At 41.7% G+C, this 17,947-nt stretch overlaps 1 protein-coding gene across 1 annotated transcript; it reads right to left on the bottom strand.

Annotated features, from left to right (window-relative positions):
• Positions 1-2,608: 2,608 nt before the first annotated feature.
• Positions 2,609-3,497, bottom strand: LOC308220089 (uncharacterized protein C6orf118; the record flags this gene model as incomplete). The annotated part of the gene is given in 3 exon segments (XM_080615878.1): positions 2,609-2,968; positions 2,972-2,980; positions 3,102-3,497. Coding segments are annotated over 3 exon segments (591 nt in total). The 3' UTR covers positions 2,609-2,782.
• Between the last annotated feature and the right edge of the window lie 14,450 nt (positions 3,498-17,947).

Genomic DNA, 17,947 nt, shown 5'->3' with positions numbered 1-17,947 from the left:
GAGCCCCCCTCGGGGCTCGCCCCCCTGCCTTAATGCTATCAACACAAAAGACTAAGCAGATCGGAAACTAACTTTCTATAGAGGCATAGCTCTTAAAACGTCCATATTCTGCTCTTGTTTACTTTCCCATGTACAGTTGGAGAAGGAGCAAAAATTAGGAAATCGGATACCCCCTGTGAGACCAAAGTGATTGAATAAAGACAAATGAATGATGCTGTTAGCCCACAAAGTTCATTAGGTTTGTTTGGTTTTAATGTGTGAGCAAGAAGACAGAGAAAAGTCTCATAAGGAACATAAATGCCCGGAAGAATAATTTTCCTCAGTGTAGCTAAAAAGGGTTAAATGTCTCAGATGCATAGGGAAAAAAACTGGCAAAAGGCATTGGGAGATAATACATTTAAAACAATAGTTAATGTACATTTAGCTTATGTGCTAAAGTTTAGGAATATTTCTTACCTTAATTTCCTTTAGAAATACCAAATACCAGAAAGCTGTTGCATATATCTTCAAATACTTCCTCAACAACCTATAGTCACTTGAAATGGAGTGAATCACAGCCACAGATTTTCTGGCGCTCCTGTACTATCATCAAAATTAACAACTACATACCTACACATACAGAAGGTGCTCTAAACCAGTTATTGTCAGAATGTATTACTTTGTTGAAGTTTATGCCATTTCTCCTGACAGTATGCAGTGAGAAATATCATGAGAATCCACATCAAGTCATGTTAACAACATGAATTCTGTATTTCTATCATCAGCAAGAAGGCGGCTCACATTCAACGAGAATGTAGGATGCACTAGTCATCAAAAAGACTAGCAGAAAACAAAGATGACACAGATTTGTGTGGCAGAAGACAGTTACTACATTACAGCTCAACTTATTGTTGAACATCTCGCTTAAACCTTTACAGAAAATCCTTCCATAAGTATAAATTAGTCTGACTATCTCTACTGACTTCAACAGATCATCTCAAGGCTTGGAAGCAGTTGTCCTTAGAGCATGTTGTATTCTTTAAAGCAACTTTAAATCAACTGTTAGCTCAGAGAGGCCATATACAAACACCTTCAGAAACATTATTATATGTTATTATATTATATATATTATATATATAATATATAATAATAATTATATATATTATATAATATATATATTATATATAAATATTCCGTTAAGGAATACAGCAGTTAAAATCATACACTTATAATCTCATGGTTACACATACTAGCTGTGAGTAATAAGCTTGGGCGGGAGAAAGAAAAGGTCTCTTAGGCAACTTGTGTTGTGCATTCCTCTGTCACAGCAACTTTTTCTCTAGAGTGCTGCTGGCCTCACTTCAAAGTGCTCTGTTCCTAAGGTTAACTTTCTCAAAACAAGCCTCTTCAGTAGATAATGGACAATGGCAGTTTTTCATTTTGTGAATATACTTAATTCAAACCAAGGCTGATAAAAATTTTGACCATTTAATCAAAGGGCAGATTGCCATTACTGCTGGTTAGCAGCTTTCTACTAAACTTTGTACCAGAGTTACTCTACCTCACAGAAATTGCATTGATTCAGATTGTTTCTGAGGGAAATGTTTTCTGGGAAAAAAAATGCTTTTGAAATCGTAAGATCGAGCTGTTATCCTGCTATAATACTGCATTTTGCATCTTCTGTTTTCTCCCATTACTTCTTTTATTCTGACGTCTCAGCCCAGAAGCGTAGGAGAAAGGTTGCTTGGGATATTTACCAAGGTGGGAAGTAGCCAGCTTTTTCGGCAAGTTGGTTAACTGTATGGCAGATGATACCTTGTAGAATCCCGTGGAACATGGATAATGCAGCTTCTCCAAGAGTTATACCCACAAGTAGATTGAATGAATTTGTGGCCTCACTTCCCTTATTCTGCGTAACTGTTCTTGAAAAACTGTGGTAGCATGTTGGAGGTATACAAGAAATACCTCACTTGTTTGATCATTTCTTTGCCAGTTTCTGGTTGGGATGGCTGTTTCAGTCAAGCCTGACCTCTGTTTTCTCTGTCAACCTCTTCCTTGGTCCTGCAAGCATCACTGCTTAATTCTCTACAAAACAGTCTTGATAAATCAGCTGACACCTTCCAGAAGATGAAAACCTGGCCATAAGAACCACAGTGAAGGACAAATTCTTTAAAAAATTACTCTCTTCTATATGAAACGCCAGTTCTCCAGCCCACACTAGCCTAGTCGCTTCTTAGTTTGCTGAACCCCAACTGCTTTCATTAAGTTCCATTACTCATATGAATCCAGTATCTTACTCTCACTCCTGCATTTGGCTCTGAGTGCTGATAAGATTGCTAGTGCTTTCCCCAGGGCAGTAATTCAAGCAACTTCTGCAAGGTGTACATGCTTGACTGATTAAGTTCACTTCCCCATCCCACCCACCATGAGAGTGCAGCAACTGTTTGTGCATAAACAGATAATCTACAACATATATAGAGAAGGTAGCTTCTTTTGCAAATTATCTCAAATGTGCTGCAGGACAAGATGCTGAATATGTGGTTCCTACAGAGCTGCTGACCAACAGTGATTTTTCCCCACATAGATCACTATCTTGAAAGATCCCACTTTACTGTACACCTAGCACATTTCAACGTGATGATGGAGGGAAGGGTAAACCATGGCAAACGGCTTTGGGCTCCAGGTTTTGAAGAACATAGTAGGTGTCGCATACAAATGTGCAACAAAGCAAGCACATGGGATCATGTCTCTCCAAGGAGAAAGAGGTGATTTTGCCTAAACCCATTCCATTTTCCTGTAATATTCAACACTTCCATCTTTTTTTTTTTTTTTTTTTTTGCCTTAGCCAGCTTACAAGCTGCTCTGGTACTTCGCTCCCTATGAAATCATTCTGTAACAGTTCATGCTTTGCTACAAACTCCTTCTGGGAATGTAGGAACTTTTTAAACTGCTCAGTTTTAGTCATACCAGCCAAGTATGAAGGTAGGAACTAGTATTCCTCCTTGGCAAGCTCCACAACTCACTGTCAGCTGTTCTTAACTGGTTTGTTTTTCAGCACTATACTCTGACACATCTAACTCATCTCTTTCGAGACACATATAAGTCTGTCAGTTCCCTCCTACTTTCTTTTTAAGCACTTTCAACTTTAATATTTCCAGAAGAGAAGAAAAATCTGCTGGGGCACCATCACCCTTTACAGGTGACTGTGGACGTCTGTTTTTAGGGGAAGAAGATTCAGCCTGTGCTGGAAGCAGAAGAATGCTGGAACAAAAGTTACCTGAAAATCTTTTCATCTTCCTTGCTTTCTTATTTTCAGCTGGGAATTGATTTCTTTCTGTCATGAAACTAGTTTGCTTCTTGGCAAAGTACCATTGTCCCTGTTTTATTTTCTCTGAAGGCTTAAAAAGCTTGTTATGATTTATGTGTCCAGAGGTGTAAAGTTTAACATCTGTTTGATAGGCCATTTCTAGACTACCTAAGAGATGAGTCGGGCTCCTCACTTGATGGTTTCTCTTCATGTGAAACAGGTCATTGTAGCACACACTTAAAAGAAAGAAGAAAGACAAAATATGCTTTAAAAAGGAAAACTTTAGATGACAAAAACTTTCAGCAGAACAAAACTCTTCCACTTTTAGAAAAGAGCATTTTACACAGGCATGGCCTACAAAAATATGCTCTCTTCCTTTTTATCTACAGCAGTGTACAAATAATCAGACAGACCTGAAGACACCTGTGGGTTCCTGCGAAGCTCAGCCTCTGCCTGCACTTCTTAGTAACACAGTCTCTGATTTCCCCCTGATCTCCCTGTAAATTCTGCTGCTTGAGAGAGCAGCCTCTTCTGCCTGATCATTAACACTAGACCTAAGGCAGATTCCTTTCTACAGTATGTTAAATAATCCCGTTCAGAAACTTTCAGTGTTTTTATTGGTGTGTTGCTTTAGAAACTTAGTCTTCCTAATTTTAAGTCTTTGTTCATAGTCAGATAATACTTTATTATACCTGCTAATCTTGTGGCAGTTCTTTACTCTCAGTAGTTCTTCCCTTAACATCTACTTTTTCATGTAATTTATAGAAAGAAGTCATGGCTCCTCTCAGCCTTCCTCCTTTAGCCCAAGCTCAGTGTGTGTTGTTTGCATATAAACACAGTATTGTAAGGTAGGCTCACCCTTCTTTTAGTCATCTCAGTCAAGATAGTTTGCTCTTCTCTAGTTACACAGAGGCGCTGACATTGAAAGGCATCTCTGGAGATCATTTAGTGCAATTCCTTTTTTCTCAGAGCAGGGTCAGCTACAGCAGGCTTCTCAGGGCCATGTTTAGTTGGAGTTTGATTATTTCCAAGGATAGAGCCTCCACAGCCTCTGTGGGTGACCTATTCTGACATTTGACAACACTCACCATGAAAAAAGTTGTTTCTTGTGTTAAAATTGGATTGTCTGTGTTTTCGTTTGTTCCCATTGCCTCCTGTCCTGTCACTGGCCACTACTGAGAAGATCCTGGGTTCATCCTCTTTGTTCCTCCAGTCAGGTATAAATACACCTTGATAGCACATTGAAGAGAAGACTCAGGGGGTCCTCTCTTCTTGGGGCTGAACAGCCCCAGCTCTCTCAGCTTCTCCATCAGATGCTCCAAGCCCTTAACTGCTTTCCCTTAACCCTCCACTGGAATCATTCCAGTATGCTCACGTCTCTCCTGTACTTGGGAGCTCAGAAATGGACCCAGCACTCCAGAACAGTGCTGAGCAGAAGGAAGGATCACCTCCCTCAGCCTGCTGGCAACACTCTTCTTAATGCAGCCCAGCATGTGCCTCTTTGTCACCGGGGTGTTTGAGTTCCACTGACCTGGACATGAATGAAAGAACTATACACAGCATTTACCCAGGTCCCTGGTTTTTGTGTGTTAAACCAGTTTGAGTGATTATAAATTAAAAAGAATTTTGACTCAAAATTAAGTTTACTTATGAAAGAAAAGCGACAATTTCGGCCAAACTGTCATGGTGCTTTGATCGACACATTGGATTACAATATTGACAATGATATTCCTGGAACATACTTACCAGGAATAGATGCCCATTGATATGCCTCAGCCTTAGGACCATAGGTTCTTTGAGATGAAGATGGCATAGTTCATTCTGTGTCACCCTCATGACTCAGAAGGCTCACAAACAGAACAGCTGATAAGTAGGTGATAATTGTGCTGGTAATGACTTTGTCATCCATTTACTCACTCAGCGTTAAATAATGCAATAAACTCAGATAACATCAGAATGTTACCACCATGATCCTAACACTTGAGAAAAATGATAGGCTGATTTTCCTTATTTTTCCTGGAAGGTGGGCCACTGATTGATTCTTTTTGTGGGGAAGAGAAAGTGGAGAGACTGCCATCAAAAATGAAAACTTTTTGTAATTCTTGTTAATATTTGTACTCTAGCTCAGAGTAACCTAATAAATGAGCCACTGTTGCACTTTGGTGTATTTAGAAGTATTTAGGCTTATGCGCACAGGTACTTTGGTCCCGGAGGACCTTGTTTTCCTGGGGGGTGAGGCAGTGAAGACAACAGAAGCAGAATTAGGAAGACAAGAGGTTTTGTGAGCTGTCTCGAAATGGACAGGAATTCGCGTGAAAACAATGTAAGTCCTTTCAGTACTTCACTGAGACAAAAACCAGCCAGCAATCAAAGGGCAGGTTGGTGCTCAGGCCAGCTCTCTGTACCCCAGGGATCTGGACAAAACCTTAAAACAGCTGCACACCCTGCCAGACACCCACACAACGTATGAAAGACACTCAAGCCTGCAGGAAGTCATGCTAGAAGGTCAGGGCACAGCCTGACCTCAACATCCCACATTCCAAACCCAATGGCAGCCCAGGAGAAAGCTAATGAGAAAAGCAAGAGTACATTTGCATTAATTGTCAGCATGTGCCAGGATGCCCAAGTGGCATTTTCTCTCAGTGCTAGTAACAGGCAAGGCCAGCTTCAGTAAGTTAATATTTCCAAGTGGCTCTTACTTCTTCTCCCTAGTGCAGCTAGCTTCACCTCAAGATGGTGACAACCTAACGTGTCTAAAGCAGGTTCCTCTTAGGCTCTTCTGCCTCCCCAGCAAAGCCAGTTTGTACATCTGCTGTATTAGCAGCACACCACTGCTTTTCCTGACAAGCTCAGTCTGCCCTGTGGTGAATATGGAGGGCTTGTAGCCAGGGGAGGCTTTGAACCAGCGAGCCAACAATGCTGATACAGTCACAACCTATGTCCAGCAGTTGTAAAATGGCAGGGCATGTTTCCTTGTGAAGGGATAGAGTCCCCCACAGAAACACATGGAACCACTGCCTCTTCATTTCTAACAGTACAAGACACCATGAGTTGAACGCATTAACGTTAATAGGAAAAGCAAAGAAACATAGCCATCCTGCTCAACAGGGAAAGGGGAAAAGGAGATCAAAAATGCCAAATTGAGCATTTCCTTTCAATTATCACTGAAAAGGTGAGCAGGTGGCTGGTACAGGTAACATCAACAAGAGAAGAGTAAATAAACATTAAAAAAACTAATAGCCTGAATGAACAGTTTAGACAGCACTTAAGAGTAACGTGTTGATAATTTGGCTGAACCTGATGAACATCTGTCTAACAGATGTGAAAACCTGCCTGAAACAGTCTCAGTCTTGTTAGCAGTTACTTTCGAGATGGACAGATGGGGACTGGTGAGCCACCAATGACGGGAACAGCATAAGTACAGGGTCAGTGTTTAAAAGAAGTGAGGAAGGGAGAAAGGAGATGAGTAAAAGCTCAGCAACTTTACCTTCAACTTCCAACAAGAAAAAGAGAAGGAAAAACATAAACTTGCTCTAAGCACTCAGACGACAAATGAGGAGCCAGTGTGATGGTTTAAGAGTGTTAGTGCAGGGAAGAAGCAGTAGGTGTTACATATTTTAACTTTACTTCAGCTTTTGGCACGGTCTTGTGTAGCATTCTTATGAACAAACGAAGGTGGAGAGAGTTTAGCATGGGTGTAAAATAAAAACAAACCAAAACTTTGTAAAACTATATTCAAACAGCAGTTACAAAGGTTCCCTGTCTGAATGGAAGAGGTACCAAGCAGTATTATATTCATCCTGAATCTGCATCTAATTTTCCCAGCATTTCTGTTTACACTCTGGATGATGGAATACACAGTATGCTTGTTAAATTTGCAGATGACATGGAATAGAGAGGGGATGCAAACATCCTTAGAGACAGGATTGGAACTGAAAACGCTCTTGATAAATTGGAAAATTCTGAGAACAGCTGGATGAACTTTGATATGTGCAGAAACAAACAGCTGCCCAGTGGCCAGCAACAGCTGGCTTAGTACAAAACCATTTAGAAAATATCTTGGGAATACGGTGAATGACATGGTCAGCACAAATCAACAGTGCCATTATGGTGAAAAAGACAAACGGCTTTCTGGCATATACAGGGATGTGATCAACACATAGCAAGTGGGAATTCTGTCAGTCCGCCTGGCACAGAAGAGGCTTCAGCCAAATGTTCTGCCCAGTTTCAGGCACTGCTTTTCAGGAAAGATTTCGGACAGCTTCGAACAGCTGGAGGATACCAGAAAAGAGTGAGTTGAACCCATAAATGAGAAGAAAGTGTAGGTGGATGGAAGAATTAATTTAGCCTGAAGAAGAGACTGGATGAGGGAGATAAAGCAGAAAACATGCTTGTAGCATGACCGGAAAGACTTTAGGAGTTTGAGTATAGAAAACCACTTTCATTGTTACAGAGCATGCTTTACTTTTTCCAGTTTCCAAATGAGTAGCCTGCTGTGGCCAAGAAAGAGCCCTAGCTGCTCTTGCTATCCAAGAAAACAGACTGGAGACTGATAGATACAGCCAGAAAGTCAAATCCTGACCTGTCAGCCTAGACAGCATGATAACCCACAGAATCCCCTAGCTATTAAATGGTATTTGAAGCTCATATTTAAATACAGTGCAGCCGGAGCCTTGAATTACATATCAAGAAGTAATAAATTTAAATGGATTGGTTCACTGGAAGAAGGAGCACTAGGGAGAAGTAGGAGAAAATGTGTGGATATGGGTAGGTTTTAGGTACTACAGAGTAAATTTTATAAACTGACATCTCATAAGGCAGAACTATATTATTCCTTCAACAAAAGCATGATACATGGAGCAAAGAGGAGGGGGAAAAAGAGCCCATTTAATTTTCCCTTCCTGCCACTCCATTCTTACCTTTGTTTCTCTGTTAATTGTCACTTCTAACTCCAGAATTGCTTAATTGTTCCCATGACTGACTTGCACTGGAGGGATGGAAATAAGCATGATAATAAGGTCATGATTTTTTTCACAGAAACATGGGACAGAAAGGCATATTGCAGCACATTGAGTAGAGGAGAAGCAGTGGCAGCTGCTACTGAGAAGGATCTGCCTAGCCAATTAGATTCACTCCTATTTTCTGTCTTTAAACAGAAACAAAACCATCTTGTGGACATTATCTAGAAATCTATTCTAGAAATGTAACAGTAGGCTGGTTAGGTATATGGCAGAAAAGGAGAGTAATTGTGTTTTCCCGGTCAGAATATAGCCTGGAATGACCCTGAATAGAAGTCTAGAGCTTCTGTTTATCTAGGGATAAGTTCATACTCAGATGCTGTCCTTTCATTTCCTCTCTGGGCAGATCATGGTAGTCTGAAAACCTCAACACAGAAGCAGCCTCTAGTTCAGTCCTCATTTAAGCTGAAGCTTTAAAATCTAAGTGGATAGGCAATAAGGTAAAGTACAAGGTAAGGCACAAAGAGAAAGAAAAGCAAAGTGTCTGTTATGAAATGTTTTTCTTACACAGTTCAGGAGCAGAAATTCTCTTAATTGGTCTTGTTAGTGACCCCATAAATGAGCAGATAGCAAAGGTGAACACCTCATGGCCGTGTTTCCTGCTAGGGGATAGGTCTGCATCCTGTCATTATAATTTCTGGTGGTGAGTGGGAGGCCTATAAGAAAGTGAAAGTTTCCAAAGGCACTGGGAAACATGCTGGGCAGCACAGGCCCTTGCCCTTCCAAGATTATCTCCACTGCAAGCAACAGTAGTCTGCTTCTAAAAACCGATCCCATCATGCCTCTATAGTCTATAATAAAAGAAACACTGCTCTAAGGAGGAGCTAGGTCTTTGAGCATGTCTGTATAGCATAAACATAAGCACAAGAGGATGGAAAACTACATGCTTAAAAAGTAGAGGATAGAAAAAGCAGTCTGAGACACCTTGTCAAGCTGGAGGAATGGGCCAACAGAAACCTCTGAAAGGTCAAAAATAAGAAGTGAAATGTCTACAGCTTGGATGGCCTATCCCTACATAGCAGTACATGCTAAAGACAAACTGGATAGGTAGCAGCTTTGCAGAAGAGTACTTGAGGGATCCTTTTGGGCAAGTTGCACAAGAGACAGCAGTGTGGCTTGCCGTGAAGGCAGATAACGACATACTAGGCTACATAAGCAAGTGCATAGCCCGCAAAGGAAAGTGCTTATTCCTCTCCACACTGGTAAGGCCATGGTGTCCAGTTTTGGATCCTATAAACTAAGGAAGGCATTGACAAACTGGAGAGAATCCTGCAGAGATTGCTGAACACTGAGACTGCTAAGAGGCTGGAGCACTGGGCACACAAGGACAAACATTTCTGTATAGCCAAGAGACGAGACCACTAAGGAGAGGCAGGAAGGAAATTACAGTCTCGCAATGCAATGAGCAGTAAAGGAAAAAACCCTCTTCTCAGAGGTGCATAGTGAAAGAGCAAGGGGCCACAGCCACATGTTGCAACGAAGAAAAAATAGGTTGAATGTAAGGAAAAAAATCTTCACAACAAGAATGATTCAGCACTGAAGCATGTGCCCAGAGAGGCTGTGAAATCTTCCTGGAAGTACCTGCAACTCCACTGGATAAGGTCCTGAGCACTGGATCAGCATGGAAGAGGGCTGGACTAGGCAAACTCTAGAGGTACCTTCCAACTTAGATCTTGCTGTATTTCCAGGAGTGTCTTTAAGCTCACAAATGCAACAGACTGTAAAGTCAGGAAATACCCTCATGTGCTTCCCCTCATCCTTTGTCTTGTGCATTCAAGCTGTGCACTGCAGGTGGCAGAGAAGCAACAGGAAAGAAGCAGCAGCGTTATTGCAGTCAGTGCCTGAAGGATGTAAGGCAAGGTCTGTAGGAAGAGGTGATCTCTTTTATTAGACTGGCTGATATAGTTAGAAGAACTTAGATGGGATTTGAGGCACGCAAATGCTTCTTCAGCCCAAAAATAGAACCAGCCCACTTAAGTGCTAAATGCAGGTTGAAAACAGTTACTCTGAATTTAGTTAGCTATATTTATAAACTAGACCATCTGAGAAAAAAACCCACATAATTGGCACTTGCAGAGTGGAAGAGATGTTAACTACATTTTCATCTCTCCTCTTGATACACCTCCTGAGGAGGCAGAGGGATATTTTTGCCTACAGAACATGAGGGTTTGAAGCGTGACAAAGCATCTCAATAGGGCTTAGCATGGCTTCCCAGGTGTCGGGGAAACTTGGGGTACACGGCGAAACACACACGTGTGCCCGGCATGTGGTTTCGGACAAGGTCACTAAGTAGGGGGGCTGTGCAGCATGTGCCATGCCAGTCCCTGCTCACCAGCATGGAGCATGCAGGCAATGCTTGGCTTATCCTGACAATGGAAAGTCCACACATCTGCTGCAGGCTAGGTAAGACCTCACCCACTACGTCCCTCATGGCTTCCTCATTGTATGCCAAACATCCCACCTGGCCCTTCAGCCAGGACTGGCTCTCATCACAGGCCTCACAGGCCCCATCCATCGCCACAGACTGGCTGCCTCCCAGTCCACCAGGACAAGCAGGGCCCCCAGATTTACCATAGGTGCCTGTTGCTCCTGCACAAGCCTTAACCTCCAGCTATAAACCATCCCCTCCCCAGCCTGAGGTCAGCCTGACACAGCCCTCCTGGCTGGAAGCAGGCTCTGCCACCCACCCCTCATGGACCTGACTGTGACATCCTGGAGGATGGGTGCTGGGATGCTCAGTGCACCCAGGCAGGCTTTTGGGATACCCCCTTTATCTCTCCAGTTATTTCTTGTGCTAATTACTACTGCTTCTTGCACTAATTACTGTTTTCTCCAGTATGTCTAAGAATGGCTTGACTGACACTATTTCAAACCCCCACAGACACCCAACACCTTGTCCCAAAGCATTAGTTACCAAGGGAAGAAAAGGAGGGAAGCACTTCTTCTACCATGTCCTATTTTTGGTAAACTTCCCTCTCTATTTTCTGTTCCCTCCATGTCTTTAAATAGATTTACTCTCAAAATTTGTCCTGAATGTACATGTTCCTCAAGTAGCTAAAGGTCAATTAATTTGGATGCAGTGCCTGGCTGTTACTTCTTCCTTTCCCCCTGCTATCCTTGAATATGAGTGGCATGTTTGCTGTTTTTTAGTTCAGTGATGATACCCTTCATCCTATGTCCTTGTTTAAAAACCTCCCAGGCTCACAGCACCATCTACCAGTCCTTTCAACACCCATGCACCACACCATGCACTAGCTGGGCAGCTGTGGTTCCTGTTCAGACAAGGCTGACTCCTCTTGAGTTGGTTCCTACCCCTCCTCTGCCTGCCTCCCTCTCTTTGCTACTCATCCCCATTTGCCACCCTCCACACCATTTGAAGAAAAAGCTGTGGTTTCATGTTCCAAGTCCTGCACCACCCTCCCTGTTAACACAGGAGTGCAGAGGACCTTGGCCACCACCTGGTAGGGTGAGGCTTCATCTGTTTCTAAAGCAACCCTGTGACTCAGGTGTTACAAACACAAAGAAGGACAGAGACCTGACATCAAGTCCTCCAATAATGTTTGTTTCTTACCTCCACACTGCTTAACCTCCAAAAAACATAGTGCAAACATGGACAGAGCACTGGGTCTTTTCATTATGTATCAAAAATATTTTAACCTTTGAGGAAAGAGGGCTTCCTGCTTTTTTTTGCTGACAGCAGTCAGCAAAACTGAAGATTTTTAGCCTTGGACTGACCTGAGGTGTTGGGTAGGTGCAGTGTGGAGGACAGCAACAGGTTACATTTAAAATCAAAGAGGGAGCAAAACCACACAGTAAATGGCCTACAGAAGAGGTGAAAGAAAACTTATTATGGAAAGTCTTAAAATCTTGATTTGTAGCAAAGCCACAGACAAGCTGAGCCTTCATGAGCGACAGAGCAGACTTCTGGACCCACATCAAGTTGCTGAATCAAAATGGAGACAAGCTGATGACATACTGAGAGTGCATGAGAAATTAAGTTGAAGAAAGCAACAGGCACATTTTGTCCGGCTTTAGGACCATGACCAAGGCCTTATTTTCTTAGCACAATTGTCCCATTACATATGCATCAGCTTAAAAAAATCCCATAATTTTGTTCCCAGTGCAGGCAGAAAGGAAGAACTGCAAGGAAAAAAAAAAACAAAACCAAACCCAAACCCAAACCACAAGAAAAAAACAAAACCTCCCCCCCAGAAAAAAAAAAACCCAACTCCAAAAAACAAAAAAATGCAAATCAAAACCCCAAACCGAATAACCATACTGACTCTTGTGTGTTAATGCTACAAGCATACCTAATGAAATCCATTTCTCCAGAAGTCAGAGCGATATCAGACTGCATGCCTGATTCCTGACAATTACATAACAACCATTTCAGTAAACATCAGCCATGGCACTGACCATCACACCTGCCTGACTCTGAAGTCTGTCTCTTGGGCTGACATCCACCCTGCAGATTGGCACACAGCAGCTCAAGCTTCTCCTTCCAAAGAATCTCTGGGTTTATGCTGAGGATTCACAAAGCAGTTGGACCCAGTTATAGTTCAGAATAAACATGAAATCTCCCATCTGCACCCAGCAGTGATCATTCCCAGCTAGCGTTCCTTTGTACGGTGACCACAAATCTAAGTCAATACAGCTTTGTTAGTAGTGATACAGGTAGGCGCCAAGCTGCAAAGCCTGTCTTACCCCTCAGCCTTTGCTCCTGCTTCTCAAACTATGCTTGTGTAAGGGAAAAAGAAGTGGCAGCATTCCTTCCATGACTGCTGGTGCTACAGTGGGACTTCTGTTTGCAATGAACAACGGAAAAGGCTGCCAAGGAACCACATCTAATGCTACATGTTTTATGGATATTATCTTTCCCCTCAAATGCCCTGAAATGCAAATATCTCATGGTTGTTACGTACTTTGTCACAGTCATGAATTCCATTTACTTTAATTTCGTACTGGTATTATATAAAAAGACATGATCAACCAGAGGGCAGGGGGTCCATTTGAAGGGTTGGACGTATTCATTTTGTAAGCCCTGGTGAGGGGCCTGAGCCAGACTACTGGCAGCCAGGGTGACCCCTTGTGCTCAGATCCACAGAACAGCTCAGGGATCGTGTAGGTCCATTGCATTAAGCAGAGGCAGCCCTATGGTGTATGGAAGAGACAGGATGAGGGCAGACGCTTTCTCAATAGGTCTTCTGAGGTCACTACCAACTAAATACACTGCTACCTTCAGAGGCTAAACAGACATTGTACTTTTGGGACTGATGATGATTTAGGCATTTACACCTGTCCCAAGCCCCCTCTAAGACTGTTTTTTATGAAAGGAGTCAGCAGGACCTTTCTCTAAAAATCCTTCATGAACACAGCCAGGATCCAGGTCCAATTTTTCCACCTGCACCAGGACAGAGCTGAAGGCTCTAGACTGCAATGGGAATTTCTAGATGGGAAACAGCAGGAGGCTGAGGAGGCTTGCCATAGGACTGGGATAATTCAAACCCTTCTGCTGTGCAGGGCAGGCTTTATATAAAGGACAAAATCGAGCCCTTAAATACAGCCCAACCATCAGAAAGTGTTTACAGTATCTGGGGACAGCACCGAAGTCCAACTATTCAACCGTCAGAGAATTCAGTCTCATTAGCACCACTGGGAAGGCTGGTGTCAACACCAGCAGGCTCCACAATTAGATTTAAGAGAGCTTCTAAACTTAAATCCTAAAAAAAACCCAGAAGTCCGTAACAAGTTAAAATCTAAGATAATTTTACAATACATGCTACTTAGTTGTTTGTCTCCATCCCAGTTTGATGATCACGCTTTAGTACCAGAAATATAACCTGTATGTAGTCCAAAGCATTGCTGTAGTCAGTCTTGAAACACAGACTTAGCTGTTCCCCAGTGCACACAGAGATAAAATATCTCTACATAGTGCATCTTCAGCAGGAAAAGCCAAGATAAGCACAGACTTGTCCTGAGAACCTGCAGGCAAGTTGCATTGTTTAGTTAGTGCATTAGGAATGCCAAAAATTAGTTTGCAGGGCAAATATACACATACAGTATGAAGGACTTCAATATATCTTATTCCTTTACCATAGTTCTGAAGTAAAAGTTTACACTGTAAAGCATAGTCGGGTATCTTAGGTGGCTTTCCAGCAGTATCAGACTAGACCCCCCACTCCCTGGCACCTTCACTGTCTCCCATAAAGCTTTTGAATATATTGGCTGATTTCATCCAAACTTCAGAGGGGTACAGTCTCAAAAATAACAAAGTGCCATGTTTTATAAAAGAGGTGGCTGTTTAGAGAGAGAGAACTGGGGTTTTCCCCATAACTGCTCATTCTGCTGGCCAGTTTCTACAGAATATTGGAGTCTGTGTATCACAGCCAAAACACAGCAAGAGATGGATTGTAACAGGAAACAGAGGAGAAGTTCAGTTACGTGGAAAGATAGAAAACCCAACTTGATTTTTTAAACCTAAGAATAATAATGCAAGCCTGTAGGAGACCCAGGCTTCATCACCTTACAGGTCAGAGGGTACCTGCTTGGGTACATGGTGCAGGCTCAGGCCCTTCAGGCAGGATTTCACAACAGTTCTGCTTCTATGGATTTCTACCAGTTAATATTGCTGGACGCAGAGATGACCAACACCATGGACTCCCACCCCAGAGTCTTTGCTGCACAGGGGTATGTTTGGTTTGGTTGTGTCTTACTGCTTGTTTTGGTGATTGGCAGAGCTCACCTTATCAATGGTACTTACCTCTTCCTGGGCAGAGAGGACTCAGTCACACTGAGCACCCTCCAATCCTGTTAACGTGGTGACAGTGATAAGTAGAACAGTTTCTGGGTTAGGTTGCTCTAGTCAGTGCTAAATGAGGTGCATACTACATAGGCTTCATATGAGACTATAGGAGAGAAAAGTGACTGCAGCTCTCCTAAAGCTTTCTCTGCCCTGCAAACACTCCATTTCCAACAAGCTGGGTATCTGCCACATGGTAAAAGTAGTTGAGAAAATTACTTCTCCACATTCCAACATTTTAAAACACCAATGCTTTTCTTTTGGTAGTTTATTTTCATAGTTAGTTATGAAGTCTGTTTCTGTGTGTTCCCAGCCTGTTACTAACAAGTGGAAGTATTACTTCCAACAATCATAATAGCTATTTGGAGTCTATGCAACCTAGCGAATTATTACCCAGGCAGTTTATTATCAAGTTAAATGCAACTATGCTCAGAGTAAAAAGGTTTTTTTTCTTCGAAGTATTACTCTCTCTAATGGATCTTTCACAAGCACTTCCCTCTCACCATTTCTTGCTATGTTACATTTTTCTTCTAGGCTACTTGTATTTGAAAGACACCAAATGCAACACAAGTATAGTGTTGCACAGTGTGTATATATATATATATTGCATATTTTATATATATATGTATATACAGGCTGTCGGATAATTGCACATTTTAAAAATGTGTGCTTTTACATACATACACATGAAAAAGCATGTGAAAGATCTGGATAAACCCTGTAGAGTCATGTGGAGAATTACACAATTTGTATTTGATTTCTTATCTTATTGCAGAATGTGACATATCCTATTTATTTCATTTTTCTTCCTGAGCTGAAAGTAACACTAGTGAAACTAATATTCCCTTCCAGTGTATCTTCAGGATAACTTGACAAGCTCTAGAAAGGAATTCAGTCTGTCCCATTGCATCTTCTCTCCCCATTTAGGTTACTGGCTTCTACCGGATACTGACTCAATGAGGTGCTTCCAAAAGGGGAGTTTTTTTGGCCTTTTTTTTTTCTTCTATTTTTTCATTTCCATATGCTTATTAAATAGCATTTATTAACAACTTATGTTGCTTCTATGAGCAGCATAAATACAGAAACCCTGTATTTATGTAAGCTCTACAAACATCTCACCTATATTCACAGGGTTTACATTGCTGTAAAAAAGAAAAATAATTAATGCCAGCTGAGTAATTAATGCCAGGTAACAGCCACTATGGTGAAAATCATTCAGTCATTCCAGCAACGTTACAAACCAGAAGAACATTAAAGGAAAACTTTACCTGGTATAACTCATTCTTTCTGAAGTTCTTGAGTCTTGGGTTTCTCCTTTATTTTAGAAAGCTTTTAAATAACAGGTCTGATGCACACATACCAACTACCTTCTGAAGCGTTGCTCTGTAACTCATTCTTGATGCAGAAGCAAAGACCTTCATCTTCGTAAGCAATGTGCACAGTACAGGTAGCTTTTCCTAGAACACTACCAAAACACCCTGAATAAAATTTTCTCAATAATCCAAGAAGGAGGGACTATAGATTGAAGAAGAGTAATTTCTCCTTAGTAATTGTCTTAAGCAAAGTAAGTACAATGAGGTAACCTCCAACAGTTGTTGAGCAGCTGAAAGTCATTGAAGTCTGTGTCCTTCACAACTGACTCAAATGAGCATTTGATTTTACAGAGCACTTGGATACTTTCAAACAAGCATAATTCAAAGATCCTCAAAACCAAGAGAAATACTCCTTTCCTCCCCAGGCTTCAGTGAGCTTCAGTTAAGGTCCTTTTTCATTTATGTCTTCAAAAATCTGCATAGGAATATATTCAGGGGTTGACTTCTTTAAGTCTCTGGTGGCATTTTTCAATAAAAAAGGGCTAAAAATGTTAAAGAAACATCCTGACTAGGCAGTGACCATCAATGCCAAAGCACTGTGGTGTGTTACAAGAGCTAAGTCTGCATGTCAAGCACAAAAATATAAAAAAGCATGCGACTGTGATCAATTTGAAAAGCTTGACCAGAAAGTCATTAATTGACTCCAGCCTACAGAGCCTTGCCAACAATACAGAAACAGGTGGAAAGGACGAAATCAATAGCAATCACAAAAACATTCCTCTTCTATTGCTTGTCCCTCAAAATAATTTGTAAAGCTTTAACTTAAATGAATAAATACTAAAAACATGCATTAGAAGTCAGCGCAGTTTCCATTTAATCACTAAAGTTAGCCCTAGCAGCACATCCCTTTCAGCAAACAGAGCATTCTGGGTGGGCTGGTCACAACAGCACAGACCCAGGTATATTTTGTAATATTTGTTTTTGACAACCGCATGCAGTAGTTAAACTGAGCCAGTTGCTCTGGAAACTTGTTTCTGGTCAAGTCATCCTAGCAATGCTGCATTCCTACAGTGAGGAGGGAGACCAGGGAAGTTTGGAATCCATACACTTTTTTCCTCCTTTTTTTTTTTTTCCTCCCTATTTCATAATTATCTGCTAATATGTTGTTCAGAATTTTGCGTGATAGTTCCCTGAACCTACCGTGTATTTTCAGGGTATTGGGAGCCGTCAAAACCCTATATCACTTTGGACTGGCAAACCTTAAAGATTTGGGTGCAGGATTATTTTTCTACAATTCAGTATCTCAGGATTTCCATGATTCCAAAAGGCAGCAAATGATTCTGCATCAGCTGCCCTGCCATTTGACACTGGCAAAGTAAGGATCTGTATGCAAGTAGCTGTCAACAGCAAGGTAAGCTCTCTGGCAACAGAAGGACAAATGGCAAAGCGGATCCCTTTGCAGTTCGTGGAAATGTGAACTTGCAATAAGTAATAATAATAATAATAATGATGATAAGGAATTAAATTATGT

The sequence above is a fragment of the Psittacula echo genome (genome assembly GCF_963264785.1).
Source record: "Psittacula echo genome assembly, chromosome: 4".
Taxonomy (NCBI): Eukaryota; Metazoa; Chordata; class Aves; order Psittaciformes; family Psittacidae; genus Psittacula; species Psittacula echo.
This window is presented reverse-complemented; position numbering and strand designations above follow the sequence as displayed.